Genomic DNA, 24,856 nt, shown 5'->3' with positions numbered 1-24,856 from the left:
TTTATGGGATTTTGATGTATTGCAAGGCAGTCAATAAGATTGAAAGATTTTATTAAATCTCGCCAAGAATTTCTAGAGAATTTGAAGAATTTCAAAGGATTATTAAGATTTGAAGTTATTTAAAAATATTGCATGGCATTTCAAGTCATTTGAAAAAATTAGAAGGATCTAAAAGAATATTATAGGATATTCAGAGATCTTAAAGAATTTAAAAGAATTTTACAAAATTCAAGGAAAGTAGATAAGGATTTATAGGACCTCCACTTATGTAAAAGATTTTGGCGTATTTTACAAATTTAAATATATTTCAATTGATTTTAATGGATTTATAAATCTTAAAATTTAGGATATTTAAATGAGACCAAAATCCAACTTAAAACCCTTTTTTTAACGTCCAATAACCAAACAAATAAATAAGTAATAAATCTTGATCTTAATCTTCAATAAATCTTTTCAAATGTATCGAGGGATTTGAAGAGATTCCAAAAGATTCTGATGGATTTAAATGATTAAAAATATATCAAGAGAATTTACAAATGTTTTCTGTTTTTCTACTCTTAACATTAATTTCTTTAATATTTTTAAAAAATGTATTCCAATGCTGATTATTCTATTAATTGTTTTCTATATAATGATTTTCTATAAGCATTTGCTATAATTCATGGAATTTATGCAATCCCATGCAATGTTGCAGTCTAGTCTGCAATAATAATTCGAGTAATTAACCCATTGATTTCCATTTATGAAATTCTAACGCTTTTATTTAGAAATTATTTAAGTTCAATTCGTTTTCATTCTATTCGAAATATTGTTCTTATTTAAATTTCACCTAATCTAAAATTGTTTGATTTTTCTAAACGTTTGAACAGTCCGTAAGGCTTATTGCTTGAACGTGTAGATACTTTCTTCGAAATTTGTTTAATACTAGATTTTTTAATGTGCTGGTACTTTTGCTTCCACATACTTAATTATTCTGTATAGTTTATTTTTTTTTAAAAAAGGAAAAACCTATTTTCCTTTAAAAATTGAACAATTTTCCTTTAATTTTCAATACGTCCCAATTCCAAACATTTATCAGGACCTTTATAATCCCTAAATGGGTTTATCGTTCAGTAAACGAGAACTTAAATTTTAACAGCCACTATAATAACTGGAAGTGTCATAAAGTTCTCACCTTATATCTAAATGCTCCTGATCAGTTCCGACATAAATTACGGACGCAAATATAGCTAGAGAAAACGCTGAAATAAGAGAAACTATCGGGAACTTCATTGGTCAGAGAAAGACTGAAAAAATGCAGGGATTTAGAAAAAAATCTTGCAAGAGACAGGGAATTTCTGTAAGAGGATTATTAAATAATTGTCAAGGCAAATGAGAAATTTGGCAGGGAAAAATTAACGTATTTAAAAAATGAAGTTTTGCGCCCACCCTGATACAATATTCTTCTGAGCAATTTATTTGCCTTATATTTTTATCTCTTTTCCATTCTTTTTTAAGTAGCTTTCTCCTGACAGTTGATCCTTTTTGGTTGAAAACTCAACGGTTTTCCTAATAATTTGTCCTTTTTGGTTTAAAATTGAAGTACTTGGTTGAATGTTAAACCACTTTGCCAAAAAATATATTTTTTTGTGCAAGATTAATTATCTTAGTTTTGAATTCATCCTTTTAGTTAAAAATAATTTTTTTAACTAAAAATTTAAATATTGTAGTGCAAGATTCATAACTTTAGTTGAAAATACGTCTGATTTGTTGAAAGTATAACGATTTTGTTCGAAATTCGTTTTTTGTTAACTTGTTAACTTGTTAAGTTTTATTAACTGTAAATTTTTTCTTCGAGATTTCATCTTTTTGTTGAAAGCTGAAAATTTCAGGGAGCCAATTTAACTGCCTTCTAAAAAACTCATCTTTTGGATTAAAATTTTAATATTTAGTTGAAAATTCAACTGTTTTTTATTGAATTCTAATCTTTTTTCCTTTAAAATTTGACTATTTGATTGAAAATTCATTCTGTGCAGGTAAAAAATTCAACTGTTTGGTTGAAAATTCAAGTCTTTTCATGGAAATTCGTGTCTCTTGCTTCAAAGTTCAACTGTTTTATTAAATATTAATTTTACTGTTGTAGAACATTGAAATATTTTGTTTTTAAATACAAACTGTTTCTATTCGAATTTTATTGTTTTTTTGTTGTTTTAAAATTCGATAATTGGTTAAAAATTTAACTGCTCAATTCAGAATTTACAAAATAAAAAATCCTCTTTTTGAGAAAATTTCACTGTTGTGTTGATAATTTGTGCTTTTGGATAAAAAATGTATCTTCTATAGTAGAACAGTAATTTTTGTTGATTAAAAAAAAATTAATACAGAAAATCGTAAAAAAATTTTTAGATTGAAATACTGGTTATTCGAATATTATTGGTCAGGGGAAATCGAGAATTGGTCAAGGAAAAATCAGCGAAAAGTGGGATAATTTTGAAAATAAATTTTTCGGCTATCTATCCGTGTGGAAATAGCCCGGGTTAGCCCTGGTACAACAAAATTTCTGGTCGGGGATTGGCCGGGCTATGTTTGTTTTTTAAGAGCCTAGCCGTGCGCTGGTCGGGGACTCGCTGGACAAAATTTATGTCAGAACCCCAGTCGGGGGCTGACTGGGCTCTGATCGGACAAATCTTATGATCGTATGTTCAGACGGTAGCCGGCCGGGCCCTGATTGGCAATAATAAAATTGTTGAACTTTGTTTATAACTTAATTACTTTCTCTGCTTTTATTAAAAAATGGATGCGTATACCCGCATGGATGTTCCACGCTTGAAAATATATTGGATGAGTATTTTTTTCACACCACAAATTTCAAGGTTTTATGAGTTCAGACTTTCAAACCATGCATTTTATGACAAAAATTCGAAGACAATTTTTTGAAATTCGAACTGTTTTTTTTTAAGAAAAAAATTCTAAGCTCCATCTTTATGAAAAATTGCAAATGTTCAGAAAAAAATTACATTTTATATCAATCTTAAACGTTGTAAAATAGTATAAAACACCTAAAAACCAAACCTTACACGAAAGTTAAAAAACGTGTATCATTAAGAAATTTTCAACGTTCACGTTTGAATTTCTGAGTCCCGTCGTTGAAAATTTTAAATGTTTATAAAAAATTACATTTCCTGCCATTGTAAACAGTTCTGAAATAGTCTAAAAAGGGGGAAAACAAAATATCACGCGAAGAAAAATTGTAATCGATTTAAATTATTTATTTAGAAAGTATTTTACTGATATTCCTGTTAAAAGTTCGTCTATTTTATATTTGCATAACGCCGCATAATAATAAATAACTAGAAAAAGAGTATTTAAAAGTTGGTACTTTAACTTTTCTGAACTGTAGCATATGAGGATGGCTTTTTCAACGAGTTTCAACTTGTCGGTTGAGCGCAATGGTTAGCACTCCCGACTGCTAGGCGTTAGATTTAGTTATAGATATATGTAGGCTAGATACCCCGTAGCCTTAGAAATTTTATTTGTAAAATAATGTTTAAAAATGTAATATATGTATATTAACTCTTAACAGGACTATTAATATTTAAAGTCAAAATGGTCGCAATCATTTAGTATTTATTTTTTAAATCTTTTTTGTCTCTCAAAGACTACGTGAAAATAGTTAATCTTGCATGTGTGCTGGGCGTGTGGAATTTTATATATTAATATGCTCCAATTCTACAGTAAAAAGAATCAAATTGATCCCCCAACTCAGTGACAGATGCTCTGCATACAATTGAAACACGAATTATTTAAATCTAGTAAAGCAGCAATTAATCTTGTCCGGGCCACGGTCCAAATTCCCGGCCATCTCCCTGCCAGTTTCCGGCCATGCAACAGGGCCGCACGCTGGCCAGCGCAGCGTGAAAATGCTGGTCGGATTCCGACCAGAAACCCGGCCAGGTCCCGACTTAAAGCCGGGCTCTCCAGCCGTAGACTGACCAGCCCCCGACTTAAATTTCCACCCGGGGCTTGAATGTATTTTATTTCCATTTCTATGTTGATGGTGTGTAGTCATTTATACTATAGAAGCATTCAGGGGCATCAATGGATTTCAATCTTTTCTGAAACTTGAATAAATGAAATAAATAAAAACTGTGATAGCTTCACTGTTACAAATTAATTATCTGCACCGCAATGCAGCCAAAGGTGATTCAAGTTCGGCCGTATGAGTAGAATCCTCGCACTTTTCCACTTTCAGTCATAAAATTCTAATGGTAATTGCATTAATGTCCTTTCTCACTGCAAAGTTTGCAAAGTGCCTTGCAAACTTTTCCGTTCGCAGTGCCAGTTCAACATATTTTTACGCCAACGACAAATCCAGTTAATTAATTAATGAATAATGAAAATGCTGTTAGTTTTTACGTTGTAAGAAAATTTTTAAAAGATTTTTGTTATCTGTAGAGTTTTGTGGTAAACTCTTATAATCTCGTGTCAGCGTGGGACGACTGTAAAATTCCGAAAAAATAATAGTCCTAACCCTGTGAAATACCGAAATAAAAAAATTCCCGAATAATAACATTTCAGAATGATAAAATTTCCTAATAATAAAATTCCCGAATTCTAAAAGTCCTGAATGATATAATTATTCACGAAGTGTTAATAATATTACGGAGAATCAAACAAATTCGCCAATAATCAAATTCCCGATAGAAAATTGCTGAATTATAAAATAGCAGAACTAGAAAATTCCCGTATGATAAAATCCCAGAATGTAAACAATTACTTTTTTGTTTATAAAATCAATAAAATTATTGCCATCAAAGTTATATTACAACTAAACTTTTTTGTATTTATAGATAAACATTTTAGTTGCTTGTATTTGGGAATTGTATAATTCGGAAATTTTCTAGTAACGATATTTTAAAATTCGGCCGAAAATTATATTATTCAGAAATGTTTAATTCGGTAATATTATTATAAAATGTCGGGAATTATATTATTCGGCAATTTTCTTGTTCAGAAATTTTAGTATTCCAAAGATTTCGAATTTTTAAATTTGACAATGTCGGGAATGTCATTTTTCGGGATTTTTCAGTCGCCCTGCCAGAGTCTGTCTTATTTTACCTGACCTAAAAAAGCTATTCGTGCGACGAAACTAAAGTTTCATATTCGCCTTGTAAAGTGACCACTGCAGAGCGTAGAAAAATAATAAGGACCTTGGATAAAATCTACTTTCTATTTCAATTAAAAATTAAAAGCAAACAATCACTGATGGGGAGGGGGGAGGGAAATGGAAGGTTCAGAAAACTCTTATCGGGGAAAGTTTTGGCGTTCCTCCAATTTAAAGACTGTGCATTAAAATGGAAAAATGAGGAAAATTTGGCACGTAGCATTAAAAAAAATTATGTTATTTCGTCAATTGTTAAGAAAAAATGAGAAATAAAAAAGGTGCAAAAAATTATTCTTTTTTCAATCTTTTCTTTTAGATACTATGTTTATATAATGTGTCTACCTAACCGGGAAATCGAGAAATCGGAAAATCACCGGGAATTTGATTCCGCGACCTGGATTTTTCTCTCGAATGTACTAATATGGAAACTAGAAGTTTTTTAATATATTTTAATACTCTAATTCACAGTTGGAACAGGAAATGTGTGAAAAAATTATAGTTTTCACTTCGCATAGGCAATTTTCCAAGAGAATTGCAATTCTTAGAATAGTACATTTTTTAACCGAATTACAATTCTGATTTAGGACATGAAATTTAAATGGAGAATTGTAATTTCGACCTAAAACAGGAAATTTTCTGCAAGTTATATAATTATTTTGAATTAAGAAGGGAATTAATCAAATAAACATCAAAAATCTTGGAAAGGAGTACAATTATCCGTAACTAAAACAGGCAGTTTTCGAAAAGAATTGTAAACATAATTTGTAGAGTGAAATTTTAGTAAAGTAATGTTTAAGACATGGCATTTTCTAAGTGATTTATAATTCTGATTTGGGACAGGGAATTTGGGAAACGAAACCAGAATTCAGGAAAAGAATTTTAATACTGATTTAGGAGAAGGAAATCATAATAGGAAACTATGTAAATAAATATAAATATTACTTGGAATGGGGAATTTTCAAAATTAATTTAATTGTGACTTGATATCAGAAATTTGCCAATAGAATTATAATTTTGATTTTGGACGGGGAATAAATAAATAAAAAAACCCTGTGAAAAATTGTAATGTTGATTTTGGAACAGCAACTTTTTTCAAAAATTTCAACTTTTACATAGGGCAGATAATTTTTTATATGGAACGGAAAATGTTGGAAAATATTTTTTATTCTGATTTATAAAAAAGACAATTTACAAAAGCCATTCCTGTTCAACGTAAAATTTTGACAATTTTGTATTCCAAATAAGAATTTTCTTGCATTTATGAACATTATTTTTTAAATAAAAATTTGGCAGAACTTGTAAATAAATGGAAGTAAATGTTATTTGTGAATTATAATTTTTTCGTTTCTGTGACAGGCCATGAGTTATGAATTCACAAAGTTGTCCATTTTCATCTTTTTTTATGGGCAAAGACTGGAGTCACGTTTTTTCAAATAAATCTTTCCAGGTTCAACCTATGCTGATATCAGATGATAAAATCAAGTATATGGCAATCTAATTAAACATAAGAAAAACTGTTCTAGTCCCATTATTCGAGTATTTGTGACGTTTTAGAAAATTCATTTTTGTGTATTTCTGACTAAAAATTGAAAAGTACTGTTTGTAGAAAATACCTCGTTCCGTGTAAGTCACACGACGAATTTTCTACCGTATTATTTTCGAAACATCCAATGTTTCAGTGCTAAAAATTGGAGATTTTTCAAATTACCATGAATATTACTTTCTTTTATTTTTATTTTTAACTATTGCCTAAAGTATTACATGAGGTCGCTTGCCGACCTCTTCACGGATTGATTTTCTAATCATGATTATTATACGAAAAATTGATAACGTCTTTTGAAAGCCTCAGTTTTTGTCATCTTGAAGAACCAAGAGTTACTTTCCTTAAATAAAGGAGAACAGAATAAGCAAGAGGGGTTAGAGGCTCTAACTCTAGGAATTCTTCTTCATGATCGTTTCTATTTTTATTTTATTTTTACGATAGAAATGTTTTCAGAAGGTCATATGTGTTTGTCGAAAGCAGGTCTTCTGAATGGACATATCTCATGAACTTAAGTGACAGAGATCAACGAAAGGTCAGTCCTCGGGATAACAGTGATGGAACCATTTAATGGCAAAGTGCCAAATGAAAATAGGATGTATTCATCCTGAAATGGCAGTAGTGTGCGGTAGAGCTTTAAAGTTCTCATTAAGCGATCGGGGTCTGTGGGACACTTCGCTGTCCCAATGTTCGCTTTGTTTGCTGTTTACGCTGGTGCAGAGGCTCGGGTAAGAGTTAAGAGCCGAGCCGAACCTAACCATGGTAGCTTTCATTAAGCTTGCATTGTTTCTGCACCGCACTGTTATAGTTGAGTGAATAACTTTGAGCAACCCTTAGAGTTTCGTTTACTCTCTGTGTGTCTCTTACTTTCTCATTTCATTCCATACCTCTATTCGCAATCTCTTCTCGACAAGCTAATTTCATTATTTTACTGTCGACATGAATTCTTCATAACGTGTACATTAAAGAACACAATATATCAAAGCCTTACATGAATGAGCATTATTCAGAGAGTGGCATTTGTGCTTTAATTTATACAGGAAAAGTGTGAACGTGAAAACGTTAGCTTCCTTCCCCTCCCAACAATCTCCCTACTATCTCCCTCACTCCCCTTATTTCTCTACCCCTCCACTTCCCCCACTTCTCATAATTTCTTTCACTTGCCCCCCCCCCGTATTCCTTACTTCAATTGCATTCCCCTCCCATAATTATCCATCTCTCACTTCCCCTCACTTATTATCTCCTATTTCCCCTAATTCTCTACACCTACTCACTGCGGCTTTCCTTGCTCCCCCGTACTCCAATACCCTTATTTTCTTTCCGCTAACTTCCTCTCCTTTCGCATAATTCCCCTTTCTATATTTAACCTTAAAAGAAAGAGCAGATTGATAAAATACGAAGTTTTTTTATTTGTTTTTGAGAAAAACATATTAGCGGTTTAAAAAAAATCATTTGAATACATTGCATCATAAACAAAATTCTTTATATATTGGATAATAAATAATTAATTTAAATGCAGCAAATTAAATTGTTTGCCTTGCTAGTTTAAAAAATCTTTTTAATGTCTTGCAACTTTAATTGATAAAAGTACTCAAAAAAAGCTAATAAGTTGCAGGCATGCAAAATAGATAAATAGCGGAATTTAAAAATGCTCCATTTTGAGTTTATCAAGTTTTTATTTTTTTAAATTCTTAACATTATTTTTGTTGTTTTGTTTTTTGCTTCGTAAGAAATTCAAAAGCATTTTAAATTATTTTTGAAGCGAGCTAGAAAGAGTATAATTTTAAGACACACACGATTATTATCTGAGGAAAACTTTTGCTGTCCGTCTTTGATTAGCTTGACTTGACAATTTTTTTTATAGTATTAAGAATATTTTTGAAGCTCTGTTAGATAAATATAATTTTTTTAAAGTTCAATCAAGTATTTAAAAATTTTTGTGAATTTATAGTGTTCATAATGCTATTTTATAAATATTATTACCCTATTTTTTCAAGCACAATAACTTGTACCAAAAATAATTTATATATGAAAACATTTTTTAAATCAAATTTGTGCTGGAATTTTATCGTAGTTCTTACTTGTAATTTAATTTGAGAAATTATAATTGAAATTTCCTACTACTTTTTTTATTATTTGGTCCTGTATATAAATTAAAGATGGTACTTAAGTACTGATTTGTCTTATAGCAGAAACATTAGTCGAATTTTATTCGGAATACTAATGGGATCCGATTGGATTTTTTTAAAATTATGCTGCCGCTCTTAAGTTTTAATTAAATTTAATTTTAACAGATTATAACATCTAGTACGAAATAAATAAGATTTTTAAGTTGTTTTTGTTAAATTATTAATCCAAACGGAATTTTTTTCTGCTTTCAAATACAAATTAGATAACATCTAATTTGTAATAAAGAAAATTACATTTAAAATTTACTTTTAAAAATTGAATGGCTGGTATCCAAAAAGGGGTAACAACCGACAGTTGATTTATTGTTGGAATCATTTCATATTAGAAACTTGTGCACAAACAAACGAAAAATTCAATTAGAAATGTTGAAGTCGTTTTTTATAATAAAAAAATCGTGTGATTTGAAACAAAGAGTAGTATAATATTACCATTGGCATTTCATTGTTGAAATACAATATATTTATATTTTCTGTTTAAGGATTTCATCATTTCAATGTATAAAAAAGCAAAAATGAGTAGGAGAAATCCCGCGTCGAAATTTAGACCCTACTTTGAAGTTGCAGCTCCTTAATAGAACCTACTTTGACGCTGTTTAACCTCTCCTTAAATACTGACCCTACGTTTAATCTTTTGAGCGTGCAATGTTCGAACTTCATGAAAATAAAATAAAAATTATTTTTTACTCAGGTTAATTGAACTCATTGGTAATCTCAATGACTGAATGCACACTCAATTAATAAAAATTTTTAATCCAAGGTTTAACCTCATTGTTATTAATTATTTATATATAAACCAATACTCCTTCGCAGTGCTTAATCACAGAAAAATATTTTCTCTCAACTGAAAATGCTGAAAATTTGTATGAGAATGATATTCATCATAGAAATTTACTAAATATTGTCGATTAATAAGTCATTATAAACATTTTTTCATTAATTAATGAAAGTGTGTGTATTTAACAGTCATGTAGGTGATTGAGAATCGCAACAAATTATAAGAATAACATATTTTCTGTTGCTAACAACAAACATTGTGAATGAAATAAAAAATCTGAAAAATATATTGAAATATACATTTAATAATTATAATCTAATTTACTAATCGTTATTAAATTTTTATTAGTGTATTAAGGGTAATTTATTTTCAACATGATTTCATGGAGAAAATTATTTTTTTCCTAGGAACAGTACCACTTTTCCAATGGTTTGTTCATTTTTGTTAATAAACGTTAATAATTGATAGTTTATGAGACATTTTTTTAGAGAAATATTATTTACGTATCTACCACTTGATTTAAGAGGAAAAATCATTTCTTTTCTTGAGAAACTGTTTACTATTTTTATTATTTTATCATATTTATTGGAGAATATGAACATTCAAATGTATGAAAAATAATGGACCCAGTATCTAGAATTTTGAGACGACGAGGAATTTGGATATAAAACTAATACTGTTATTGTTAATATAACCATATTTCCTGATAACTATTAGGTTGAATCTTGAACTAAATATTTGTATTTTTTAGTATATTTGGATTCATTATGATGCTGAACGAATTTGTTGAAATCTTTGATTAATAAAGAGATAAAAAAATATTTTTATTGAAATCAGCAAGTTTAACATTGTACTCATTTAAGTAATTAATAACACCGAATCAAATTTAAATATGTAGCCTCAAGTTCTTTTAAAGTTTATAACGTAGAATACTTATAAAAAAAACAGAACCAATCTATATTGAACTCTTCAAAAATAGTTTCAAATATTTAACAACACAGAAAGTTAAAAAAAGTTATTATTAAATTAATTGTTTCAGGTTCAAAAAGATTTTAGACCTTGAATTATTGGATAAGTGCTACTGATTTTTATCGAAGAAATCCTAACGTGTTCCATTAGCTGAATCGGTTAGGGCGTTAGGCGTTTGGTAAATACTCAGTGCGTGCGTGCGATCTCGGCTTCGTTACTTAGTTGTTGCGGATTTTTCAGTTCAATTTGCTTTAGCGTCATAATCAAAAAATTCTATTATTAATAGGTCTAAGAAATAATTGCAAATATCCTGGACATTTATATCACGAATATTATTTTATTTTTTTTCTGCTAAATAACAAATCTTATTTTTATTCATCCATATTGGTGTGAGATTATAGAGAACCTGCTTTGATGCCGCAAGTCCTAAAGTAGCAGTTTGAGCTTTAAAAGAGGGTCTAATTTGATTTAAATACACATAATAAACGTGGAAAAACGGCCGATTTAGGACAATTTTAGCGTCAAAGTAGGGTCTAAATTTCGGCTCGGGATCTTTGAATCATGAAAAAAGTAAAGGGGGCCATCCATATACCACGTGGACACTTTAGGGGGGGGGGGTTGGGTGGAAAAATTCCACGCTTGCCCACGAGGGGGACCGGGAGGGTCGGGCTAGAATCCACGTGGTCACACATGGCTCGCGTACAATATAATTTTTTTTTTCATTTTAATTTTAATTATAATTTTTTTTCGCGCTTTTTTATTTGAAATTCAAATCATGTTTAAGCTCACTTTCCTAAACTATCTGTTTTTCAGCCAATTCATCGCTCCTTTTGGACTCCTTGCTTTTGAAGACTAATAATATCTACATTTTCATAAAATATGTCCACGCGGACAAAGTACAGGGGACGGGATGTTCGTCAAAATTTCACGGCTGTTCACGAGGTGGGGAGGGGGTGGGGGTCAAAAAGTGGCGAAAATTGTCCACGTGCGGTATATGGATGGCCCCAAGGCTAGTTGAAATAAATTTGAGGAACTGTGATTAACTTTCAAAATAGAAGAATATAAATAAAAAATATTGAGAATTATTGTTAATTTTGATTTTTTTTAAATATATGAACCGATCAAGTTAAGAAACATTTTTGAAAACTATTACGCCATATTACAACTTTTTTATAATAAAATACAAATGCAAAAACAGATTGATCAAATATATGATGGAATCGGCTTTCTCTTTAGCACGCACGCATTTTCCTTTCGGTTTCTCGTACTTTTCATCACTTCGACGCAGGTCGGAGTGATTTTCATGCGATCGCATTTTTCTCAGCCAATTTTTACGGTAAAAGGGTAAAATTGTACAAAAATGTTTAGAAAACTGTGCTGAACAGCGAACTTTATTGCAAGGAACAAAACATAGCTAATGAATATATGTAGAAACTAAAAAATTGAGCTGTACTCGCCTGACTTAATTATTGTTTATACGCAGCTGAAAACGTGAAACGCGATTCCGATAGAACATATCCTTGTGTACGTCCAAGTACCAATAATTTACAGTCTAAAACAGCCACATGGCAACCAGATGCACTTTTTACTGTTACAACCTCGGAATAGTATAAAAAAATCCAGAGCTTCCATAAGTTACCACAATAGCTAGTTTTGATGATTTATTATTTTTAAAAAAAAATTTTGGATAACTTTCAAGTACTATAGACGAGGATTTTGTCAGAGAATTTAAAAAAGTGAAAAAGTGCATTTCGAAAATTTTGAGGGTTATTCTGTTTTAGACACCAGCCATTCAATTATAAAGTAAGACACACTTTTTTTTTAATTTCAGATACTCCATCCTTCGCCATTACGAGATTACCTGGATTCGGTATACCAATCGTGGAGCGAATGTCTGTCAGTCTAAAATGTGAAGTAGACAGTAATCCAGCAAGTGCTCCAATTTGGCAACGTGGTAAGGAAAATTATTTCACTCATTTCTCAATTTCCATTAAAATAAGGAATACTGAAAGTAAAATAATCCAACCTTTCGTTATTCACAAAGTTAACCAAATTTCTATAAAAATTCGCCGATCTCAGAGCTTTTTTATTTTTGAAGGAAGGCAAGAAGTCAGATTTTTACTGAAATTATGAAGAAAGTCTTTAGATTATCGGTACTGAGAGTAAGAAAGATTTAAAATAACTGATTTAATGCTGATAGCGTTGACAAAAAATTTTACAAGCTGACTGTAAATCAGGGAAATCCTGGAAATCAGGGAAAAGTCAGGGAATGTCATTGCTCAGTGAAAGACAGAGGTTGTGAAATAAATCTTACAATAGTCAAGGATTTTCTGTAAGAGTCACTTTAAATAAACATCTAAGATAATAAAATTCAAATATCTACTTTTTTCACGATATCTTTTTCCTGAAAATTATATTTTTACTTAAACATTTCTTTTTTGGTTGAAAGTTTAACTGAACTGTATCTTGGCTAATTCTGAACTTTTTTTGGTTTGAAAATCGGTCTTTTTGGTTTAAAAATCCATTTGTTTTAGTAGAAGTGTAATCTTTTTGGATACAAATATAAAAGATTTTGTAGAAAATTATTTTCTTTGCTTGATGAATAAACTATTTTGTTAAAAACTTGTCTTTTTTTATTCAAGTCAACTGTTTTTTATTTTAAATACTTATATGCTTTAATTGAAATAACTACTATTACGTTATTCGTTGAATTAATTAGGTGAAAATTAATCTCTTTGATTGAAAATTCAACTATTTGGTTAAAATTTGATGGAAATTATTTTAAGTTTGTATTTTCTAATTTAAAATTAATTCATTTGTTTAAAAATTCTACTATTTGGTTAAAATGTATGTATTTTGTTCAGAATTAATTTTTTTCTTTAAAAAATAAGTGACCCTAATCGTGACAGTCCGAGTAATCTATTTTGTTGAAAAATTTTTTTTTTCGGGGTGTTTTAATTTAATTTGTAAAATGAAAATAATGTTTCTAATTTTTGTTTGAAAATTGCTCTTTTTAGTTAAATCTTCGTATATTTTGTTACAAAACTAATCTACTTGTTTTAATGTCTTCACCTTTTTTGTTTAACAATTCAACTGTTTCTTGGAATTTTCTTTTTTGTAAATTTATAATTTCGGGTTAATACTTAAACTGTTTCTCAGAAAATTCGTTCTTTGGCTTGGAAGATCAATATTTGAATTCATTTTTTTTTTCTTGACTGAAAATGTTTATTGGTTAAAAATTCATCTTTCGGCTGGAAAATTGATCATTTTTCATCAAATTAATCTCTTTGCTTGAAGTATAAAATGTAACTTTTTTGGTTGAAAAATCATCTTTGTGGGTCGAAAATTTAACCATTTGTTTAAAAATTAAACTATTTTGTTGAAAATTCAATTATTTTGTTTAAAATTATTATGTAATTAGAAATGAACTATTTAGTTGCAAATGCAATTGATTTTCATTTAAAGTTTATTATTTTTAAATAAAAATTGGATTCTTTGGTTGAAATTTAATCTTTGTAGATTAAAAATTTTCTTGTAAATACGAATATTTGGTTAAAAATTATTAATAATAATTATATATTATTATTATTTAACTGCCTCTTAAAAAATAAATTATTTGGTGGAAAATGTCGATTGAAAATCCAGTAATTTATTTTTTTTTAACTATTTCGATGAAAATTGTATTGTTGTGTTGAAAATTTAACTACTGGGTTAAAAAATCATATTATTTCGCCAGAAATTGAAATGTCTTGTTGAAAATTCGTCTTTCCATTTTACAATCCATTAATTTCTTTTTACCCATTTGATATCGTTGGCTGATTTATTACTTCACGGGATTCTGCTTATCATTTTATGGTGTACGTGTTTAGCATAAAGACGGTCGGATGAATTGGAGTTGAAAGAATCACGAAAAGAGTGTTTCTTACTAATATATTTATTCCTTGCTTTCTATAATTTACCTTAAAGTACTAATTAGAGAAAATTAAATGCATGAGTTCTTTTTGAATTGGTTGTTAATCATCAACTATTTTGTTTGAATAACCCTTGAAAGTGAGCATCACGTTTATTATTGTGGTTGGTTGAGTTAGCAGTCCATTTGATCTATTAATTATTAAATATAATCCAACAATAATGAGCAACTTAATAGAGTTATATGCAGTAATTGGTTTATTGAGTTTGTGGCTCATGAATCATGAGTGCAGGTGCTCTTATATTATGCGTTTTTATCATATAAAAAAAGAAACACTCGCTACGCGTTTATTATGTTTTCTACCTCTCATACTTTTTAAATTAAAATATAAAATTAATATTAATACTAATGTTTTGTATTTTTTAGTATCTTCAATTCAAAATAATTTAAAAGAAGAGCAACGACAATATTTTTGATAAATGTATGAACATTAATATATTAATTTCAGAATAAATATATAATGATGGATCGAAATGAAAAAGTGCTAATCATTTTCACTTTACTCCGTATCAAAATAAACTCGTTTAATTATGAGTAAATTTCATCCGGTAACATGCACCTGACTACCTTTTTCAAATTTATGGCGTTATTTTTAAAAAGAGGGCTTCAATTCTAATGTTCAAAAACACATATTTTTTCAGAATTAGTTGTAGAATTTCAAAATAAAGCTTTTTTCTTGTTTCTAATTATAGTTTCTAAGTTATAATTACTTTTTAAATGTAATTCTGAAAATTATTTGTTAATAAACTATACTATCAAACTCAGAAAAATTTTTGTTTGAATCAAACAAATTTTTAATTTGATACAGGGTCAAAAAATGCTTGATTTAAACATTTTTCTGAATCAAGGAATAATAACAATAAAATCACAATTTTTACATTTGAAGCTAAGTGAACCTACAAGTGTACCTACACTTTTAATTTTCTTTAAAATTTAATGATTTTTCTTCTGAAAATACCGATTTCTAGTTTAAAACGCCTTCAAAATCATAAGTTGTTCAAATTTATGATAAATTTTTGCTGAAAAATACTAAAATACTTCAAAATTGTTCAAAGATTGTAAATACTGTTTCAGTTTAATTAATTTTGTTGGAAAATGCTAATTTTCGATGCAAAAGGCTCACATTACCAAAGATTGTTAAAAACTATAAATACTGTTTAAAATCTAAATATTTGTGAATACAAGTTTTAATTTCCGACCACACGTATAACTTAATCCAAGATTGTTAAAGCTTGTACATTTTTTATTTGAAACAACAATCATTGCATTTAAATCTATTTTTTGCATACACAGAAAGTTAAGGTTATACACATCAGCATGATATAAGATTGTTGAAAAATAAAAATAGGTTTTGAAATCTAATTTAAAAAAAAATGACAATATTTTTGGCCGGTGAATACTAAATTACACCCTCAATAAAAATAAATTAGTCAAAGTATGCGCCGCGCATCCTAGAAAAAAGAGATTAAGTTGTCTAAACCTACCCCTCCCTACTTTCCTTCTACTAATTTACCGCCCATACTTCCCCTACTTTCGCCCTCACCTCCCATTTCCCCTACCCAATTCTATCCCTTTTCTAACTTGCTCATCCTCTTTTTCTTCCTCCCATTAGTACCTAAACTGAAATTCTCTTTCCCCTGCGTCGCTTTTCAACCCATCACTTCCCATGCCTTACTAAACCGCACTACCCTCCTACCATCGGCGAGAAAACTATAGTACTATATCACGAGTATGAGGAAAACTGTTGTGAACCAGTTGCAGTTGAAAAATTTTAAAAATAATAAAAAGTGTTGCTTAAAAGTACAAAAATGTGCAACTATATTATCTTCAGTTCTAATACAGATATTAAAGCGATTCAAACTGCAAAATGTAATTGATAGGCTCTGTATTTATTTTCAATCGCCCGGAAGGATGTGTTAGTCTTCTTTTTTGTGAAAATCGCGATATTTTTAGACATTTTTTTTGTTGGAAAACCAGTGACGGAAAGCAGGGGGCCCTTTTTTTTACTGCCGACCGCTGGTGCTATTCTTCGGCCCCTAGTTCTGAATGCTTGGATGGCACCTGGCCACGGGTCAAAGAAAGGGACCAGCGGTCGGCAGTAAAAAAACGGACCCCCCCCCCCCTGCTTTCTGTCACTTGTTGTCCAACAAAAAAATGTCTAAGAATATCGCGATTTTCACAAAAAATAAGACTAGCACGTTCTTACGGGTGATTGAAAATAAATACAAATCCTATGCATTACAGTTTGCAATTTGAATCGCTTTAATATCTGTATTAGAACTGAAGATAATATAGTTGCACATTTTTGTACTTTTAAGCAACAATTTTTATTATTTTTTAAATTTCTCAACTGTAACTGGTTCACAACAGTTTTCCTCATACTTATGAATTTACAATTTTTTTCCATTGTTTTCTCGCCGATAGTAGTCCTTTCCTAAATTCTTCTCAGTACTATCACACATTTCCAATTATTTTTCCTACTTTCCTTCACTAACACGCATTTCCTCTACACTCCCTACTTTCCTTTCCTAATTTCTCTTTGCTTTGCCTACTTCTCCTCTTCTCATTTTCCCTAATTTCCCAATGTTTTCCCCGTACTGCCGTAACCCTCATTTTTCCTCATTTCCCCTACCTCTAAACCCCTCATTTTCCATAACTTCCCCTACTTCCCCCTTCTAAATTCTCTTCACACTCTTCCAATCATTGCTTCTACGTTCTTTTACTCACAGTCACTTCCCCTACTTTCACTACCTAATTTCCTCTCACTACGCTTACTTGCCCTCACGTAATTTCCCATCTCTTTCTCTGCTTTCCCTCCCAACATTTCCCCTCTTTACATAAAGATTTAAATTTTAAACCAAACCGTTGAAGATTAAATAAAAAAAAATTGTAAACTTTTTATTGAAGGATTTTACAATCTCTTCTTGTCTTCTGAAATTGTTTTACAATCTGCCAGATTCATTTTTGACAATTTTGAAAATCTTTTTTAATGTTTCAACATTTTTTTAAATTATACTCTTAAAATTCATTTTTCAAAATCTTAAAAAATCTACATATTGAAAAATTTTCTTTTTAAGATTAATCTTAGTTTTTTATTCTTTCAAAACTACTAAATATCTTTGAAATTAAAAATTTTAATGAATATTTTCTGATAATTAATTTTTATAATCTTAAAACCTTTCAAAATCCTTAATAAGCTTTAACATTTTATTTAAAAATCTTTCAAAACCTACATTTTGTTTAAAAGCATTTGAAATCTTTCCAAATTATAAATTGTTTGAAACATTCTTTAAAACTCCTAAAAGATCAAAATATCTTATGAAATAATTTAAGCATTTCTTTTTTTTTAATCCTGCAAAAATAAAAAATAAATCTCAAAACCTTCCAGATTCTCTTTCGGCATATTTTGATTCTTTAATGCTTGAAATTAATCTTTTGAAATAAAAATTAAACCATTCAAAATTATCCTATAGACCTATAAACCTGTGTAAAAATAAAATGATTTACATGGAAATTTATTTGCAAAATGTTTGGCACAGAAAATTCTTAATCTTTATAATTAGGTAAATAAATATGACCGCATAATATGGTGAAAGGTTATAAATAGAATCCTGTCGTCATTTTTAAAAAATTTTTCAAAAAGTTGAGAAATGATTTGTTACCCTTATCATTAAAGGATATTTTTTATTTAATTTTTCTTAAGAAATAAATGCAAGCAATCAGGTATTCAAAAGAGCGAGTAGGATTTGTTCGAGAATTTCATTCAAAAAATTTTCAGATAGGATCATGGATTTTTTAATAACTAATAATTATTTCGACTTAGGATCGTCTAGAAACCGAGATTTGCAAGGATTTTATGATTCATTAAAAATTCTTAAAATAAGCCTGCACTGATAATAGAGTGAACAAATTATTTTTTCATTTGGCGATTCATAATCTTCTTTTCCTCCACTTAATCGACTTCTTCGCAATGACGATTAATCTGCGAAAAATTAATAAAATACTAGCCGTATAATAAAAAGATCACAATCCTTCCCGTTCAATTAAAAAATACTGGGAATAGGATTGTGTCAACCGAGAGTCGAAGCAGACACGTTTTATCCTATTAAATATTCAATTATTTTCACCCTCCTCCCTTGACATCTGGATTCCCCCGATGCAATCGACAGAGATGCTCTTGGCAATCAGCTTAATCCCTATTCATAGACTCAATCGAATAAAATCGAGTAAATCCTCCGATCAATTCCGTTCCATAATATTGGTCACGATTAAAATACTTTAATATACCTTGAAGCACGTACTTTCTATGCAACGTCTCGAATCTGGGAATAAATAAACTACTTGCCATGCAATTATTCAAATTTCAATTTTTTCGTCGGTACCCTTGTTTGAATCAAACTTCAAACTGTTTTGTTTCAAATTAATTTTTTCGGTTGAGAGCTAAACTATTTTGTTTAAAATATGTTCTTTTTTTGGTTAAAAATGTGACTGTCTGAATAAAAATTAATCTTTTTGATTAAGTGTTCAAATATTTATTTAAAAATTCATATTTTTGGTTGAATTCAACTGATTTTTATTAAAATTAAAATCTTTTGTGTTGACATCAGCTGCTTCAGATTTAAGATACATAATTCTGTTGGCTGAAATATAAACGGTTTTTCCTTATGAATTCGTCCTGTTTCCTTGAAAATTCAGCTCCTTGAACACTTGGTTCAAAATTCACTTTTCGGTTGAAGATTCATAATATCAGTTTGAAATTCAACTCTTTGGTTGAAAATTTAACTATTTTGATTAAAAATTTAATTTTTTGGTCAAGAATGAGGTTTTTTAAACGTAAATATAACAACTCCATTTTTTGCTGAAAATTAATATTTTAATTAAAATTTTATATTTTATAGTTAAGAATTCACCTATTCGATTTAAAATTCATATATTGGGTTCAAAATACTTTTTTTATTGTTGACAATAAATCCCTTTGGTTGAAAATACATTCCTTTTCCCCAGAAGTGCAATGGTTTCGTTAAAAATTAATCTTTTTTGGTTGAGTATTAATTTTCTTCTTGAAATTCCATACTTTCAGATTGAAATTTTTTAACTGTTTTATAGAAGAATTGTCTCTGTTGGTAAAAATTTAATATTTTTTAATCAAAAATACAAATGTTTAGTTGAAATTCCATCTTTTTTATAGAAAGTAGATGTTATTGGTTAAAAGTAATCTTTTTGATTAAAAATTTAACTATTGTAATAGAAACCTAAACCATTGTGTTGAAAATTTAACTTTTTAGTAAAACATTATTTTTTCTTTGTTTGAAAATTTAATCACTCTATTTTTAGTTGTAAACTGATCTTTTTAGTGGAAAATTCAACTATTTTTAATTAGAAAATACATGTATCTTGCTGAAAAATTAATTATTTTGTTTAAATCATTATTTCTGGTTGAAAACTAAATTGTTTTGTTGTAAATTCGTCCTTATGCATTGAAAATTAATTTTTAATGGTATATGGATAATTTTTTTGCACCAGTTGGATTGAAAATTTAGCTGGATCTAGCTTAAGCTTAATCTTTTCTTACCGAAAATTTGACCGTTTTAAATGTTTTGTTAAAAGTCCCACTATTTGTTTGAAGATTATTCCTTCCTGATTGTAAATTAACTATTTTGATAGAATTTAACCCTTTTCGCATTTGATACTGAATTTAATATGGTATCTATATTAGCTTTATTGAAAAGAGATTATTCCGCTATGATTCCTCTATTGTTTGTGAAAAAGTAGAATTTTTAATTAACATTATTATATATAATTTCATATTCTTATATATATTATAGTTGGCTTAAAAAATCGATATATCTTCTTTTTGTACCTTATGGACTGTAAACTTTTTGATGCATAAACAAGAGGTTAAAACTAAAGGAAGGCATGCAATTTAAATCTAAATCCCCGAAAATAAAAGTGAAAAATGTGTGCTTAATTCTTCCGTTTGTTTCTTTCCATTCTTTGAAATTCAATTTCGATACTGTTCATTTGTTTCACAGCCAAATTGCCTGCACTTTGTAGAGTCGGGCGGAAATGTCGCGCTTTTTGGCCAAGTCACGGCGTTAGCTTATTTCATATAGAAGAGGAGGCCATTTTGCAGAACTTGCTGCAGACACTGTTAACACAATCGAGCGAGCTTTGGCAGGAATACCAACCTCACTTTAGAGGAATATCCCCGTTATGCTTCGAAACATAAAAGTTTCCTCGCTATTCCAAGCGGTTATATACAGGAGCGCCACTAGCACACGCACGCATTCATTCACTGTTTTACGCTTTGCCTTGCCTTCGAATGCTAGGTGAATATTTTCTATCGTTAAAATCGGCAGCTGTACTCAAGAGGCGACTATAAAAATCTTAAATTTAAATGCAGGACCTTCCGAAATTGAAGTCATCGACTTATTGATTCTGGAAAATAGTGGATCTGCGCCTAATGTGGCGTAGCAACCTTATTTTTAAGCAACGTGGTGCATTTGCAATTAAAGAAATTTAAGTATTCTAAAACAAATTAAGACATAGTAATTTAATCTACACTGTAACTTGGATTTAAGGATTTAATCACTGCATCTATCTCGGTTCCCGCGGATCACCTTATCTTGAAACTGCCGAGGACATAAATTCTGGGAACCTCGTAAATCCGGACTTCTTAAATCCATGCTTCGGTGTGTGTATGTCTTGAGTGATGGTCGGAGAAGAAATTATTCTCCCATATATCCAACTCACTCGCCCCATATTTCCCTACTTGCCTTCACTTCAGCCTTTGCCCCCCCCCCCCGCCAAATTCTTCCTCTACTTCGCCCTCGCCTTGATTAATCAGCTAACACTTCTATTTACCCTCAATACAGACACTTACCCTAGTTTTATTTCCTTATTTGCCTATGTGACCTAACCTCATTTCCACTCAGTCTTCCTCTTCCGAAAAATTATGACGGACAGATGGACGGACGGAAATCTGACCCAAAATATAAGAGTTTCTGCCCGGCGCTACAAGACCCTCAAGCAGTAAACTTATGAATTTGTTGTCTTATCTATATATTTTAAAGTCTTTTGGATGCATCTTAAGCAATAGTTGCACATTTTTTTTTAAAGTACAATATTTTTGACACAAATTACTGTATTTGAAGATTATTTTCTAATGCACGAGTAGCTATGTGGCGCACGATACTTAAATTTTACATACTTAAATAATAATAAATTTTTTGCAATATCAAAAAATTCTTAGAGAAATATTTTGATTATGTTATTAGTACATTGTGTATCAAGGGCGCAAAGAACGCTATTTGGACGAGTGTGAATTTGCCACCCGAGGCACAATAGCCGTAAGTCCTTGATACACACTATACTTTTTGTCCTACCCTCCTTGAAAACAAGTATGTGATGCAGATAAAGGAGTTTGGTGTTGTTAACAATTTTAAATTATGAGTAAAATGAAGAAATAGCGTACTTAGCAGAAGGAAAACTGCGCGGTATAGCGATCTAATTTCGTTAATGATAAATATAATTGTCTGTATAGGGCGTAAACTTTCATTCAGCAGACGTAAAGTTTTATGTAGTGGGCGTAAAGTTTCATGTAGAGGGCGTAAAGCTTCATGTCGATTCGGTGGTGGAGAGCGCATGTGCGAACGTCACATGGGCTGGAAGCAGCCACATTACAACTGCTTCCTGTACATTCAATGGCGCGTTTTTAAGGGGGTCGGACAAAAAATATTATTTCACTTGCATTTGATGCAAAGAAAATTGTGCAATTTTTCATAAATTAAAAAAAAATTGTTCAACCTGCATTCCAATACTGTCAAAGGCTAAAATTTTAAATTATTAAACAAATATGATAAATAAATTGCGTTAAAGTTATAAGTATGACAATGAAATGATGGTAATCATTACTGAAAAATTTTCACCTTAATTTTATTCAGACCACCACCCCTAAATGTGCGAGAAATCTATCCTCATAAATTTGTGACAATTTATAATGTGCTTTATTATATATCTTAGATATTTTCTGTCTTGAATGATTAAAAAGGCCCTTGAAAAATTAAAAATATGTGAGTGACATTTAAAGACTATTAAAAGGTCAAGAATTAAAAGGGCATTACCCACATATCTGAAATTTTACGCGGCGTACAAAAAAATCCATTTTGAAAAAAAGTGAGGCTTACGCCTTATTGGCTTTGGACTCTTTGGTTTAATTGTTGTTTTTAAACCTTTAAACAACCTTTAATAAAGAAAGGTTAAATACCGTTGCGAATAGTACGCAACTATTTTAGTAGGATTTTAGAAAAGAAGGCAATGAAGTGATTCAATTCTTCTCGAACCAAGAATTCTTTATAATTGTTACATCGACTTGAATAATTTTACTTAAAACTGTTTTTATGTTAAAAAGAGATTTAAAAAATATTATGAATGACCATGACTTTTTTACTCTTTAATAAAATGTATGGGTATTATTCTTAAATTTATTTGTTTAAGTTAAGGACTCTTCCATACTGTTGCATCAGTTTTAAACTATGTGAATGCAACAAAAATGTAAATATAAAAAATTTATTTTTTAAACAAACAATTTTTTTATTACGGAAACTGTTTATTTTTTAAATTGTTATCATTACAGTGCTTTCCTAATGGAGAAACGAAAGAAGCAGAACATAACTTTTTATTTTTCAGTGAACGCATTTACGGAGACTTACTATCTCTGCGGATAGTCGAGTTTGCACGAGGTGATGATATTACATTTTAATAAGTCCCAGCCTCATTTTCTGGCAACCTTGTAAAACATTTTCGCTTTTCGGAAAAAGACGGTATTTTCACATTTTTTAATTAAATGTGATTCAAAGGCCCAAAAACAGACCAAGAATTTTCTTGAAATGATTAATAAGCTATTAAATATTTAAACGTTATTTCTGAAGTCATTCTTAAGAACTGTGAAAGAAGCAAAATATCTGTCTGATCTTTCTAATCAAAATAATGATACTGATATTAAACAAATCTTGAAACTCAAAAAAATTATTTTGGCAATTTTAGTTTGCAATTTAATTTTTCCGTACAATTAATTCCCACCAATTTTAAAAAAATATTTAAATCTTGATAAATAATGTCTTATTTGTTCGGGGAAAATATTATCTATTTTACATATTTTAAACAAATGAATATATTTTATGATCATTTGTTTACTTTTAATATTGAAAAGAGTAAAGTAGTATAGAATATCCCCCCCCCCCCCCGCAATAGTCCATAGCTTAATTGAATTTAAACATTATATAAAAAATCTACGTGAAAAAATTTATTACAGAAACCATTGTTGGAATAATTACTTTTCATAAATTTTAAACTTTAAAAAAACATGTTCTTTCTCTCATTATACATGTCTGGCCAAAAATATCTAAGGTATATGAAAAAAGAACATAACAAATTTGTCAATCCTCTAGGGTGTGCTTTTAATTTTTAGCGATTACATTGTTTAGGGTTTAAAGGACCACAGGTTTAGCACTTTTTTAATTTACAAAAAATTACACAATTTTTTTACATATACTTAAAAAAAGTTATGAGAGTGAGAGAACAACAAATTTTATTTGCTTGCGCCACCCGACTTAGTATGATAAAGAACTAGACGATTATTACCGGCGTCAAAAGGAATGAGCTCAAATTTTCAAAAGAAGTTCGAGAAAAAATGATTATAAAGTCGAAATTTATGAGAAAAAGAATCGATCGATTCTAATGTAAAAATTGTATGAATTTAAACCACTGTTATTGAGTTTGATCTCCCTTGTCAAATTGGCTTTGTAACTTTGTTTCAGATAATGGACCACCGCCGGTAGAACAGAGTGATGACGGATGGTTAAACTTCACAAAAATCAGTCGCAACGAAACTGGCTGGTACAAATGTTACACGCGACACATGCTGGGAATTTTCACAAGCATCGGATACTTTCTCAACGTTCGCTGTGAGTAGAACTCCTCGATGAGTAGGATTTATCGTTTTTTTGTGTCCCTTGACGACCGGTGTCGATGAACCTGTCGAAGGTTTCGCCCTAGTATCAAAACGCAGTTTATCGACGACAAAAGTAGCTTTCCAGTAATTTGTTGAGATTCAAACACTTTTTAGTGGAATATATTTTGTTAAATCATTTGATATTAAATTTGTTTTCTTATTATACCAGGTGTATACATATGAAACCGGTATTGCCATTTAGCGGCCAGTAGGCACACTTGTAGGCACTGTCGGAACTTACCATTTGTGCTAATTGGC

At 29.9% G+C, this 24,856-nt stretch overlaps 1 protein-coding gene across 1 annotated transcript in view; it reads left to right on the top strand.

Moving 5' to 3' along the window:
• Nucleotides 1-24,856, top strand: part of LOC117169914 (MAM domain-containing glycosylphosphatidylinositol anchor protein 1) — a 388,199-nt gene that overhangs the window by 259,561 nt on the left and 103,782 nt on the right. The window contains exons 6-7 of the mRNA XM_033356424.1: nt 12,448-12,570; nt 24,405-24,551. Coding sequence (XP_033212315.1) covers nt 12,448-12,570; nt 24,405-24,551 — 270 coding nt within the window. The remainder of the gene's footprint in view (nt 1-12,447; nt 12,571-24,404; nt 24,552-24,856) is intronic.

The sequence above is a fragment of the Belonocnema kinseyi genome, chromosome 3, assembly GCF_010883055.1.
Source record: "Belonocnema kinseyi isolate 2016_QV_RU_SX_M_011 chromosome 3, B_treatae_v1, whole genome shotgun sequence".
NCBI classification, from domain to species: Eukaryota; Metazoa; Arthropoda; class Insecta; order Hymenoptera; family Cynipidae; genus Belonocnema; species Belonocnema kinseyi.
The sequence above is the reverse complement of the archived record's forward strand: the minus strand, read 5'-3'. Positions and strand labels throughout refer to the sequence as shown.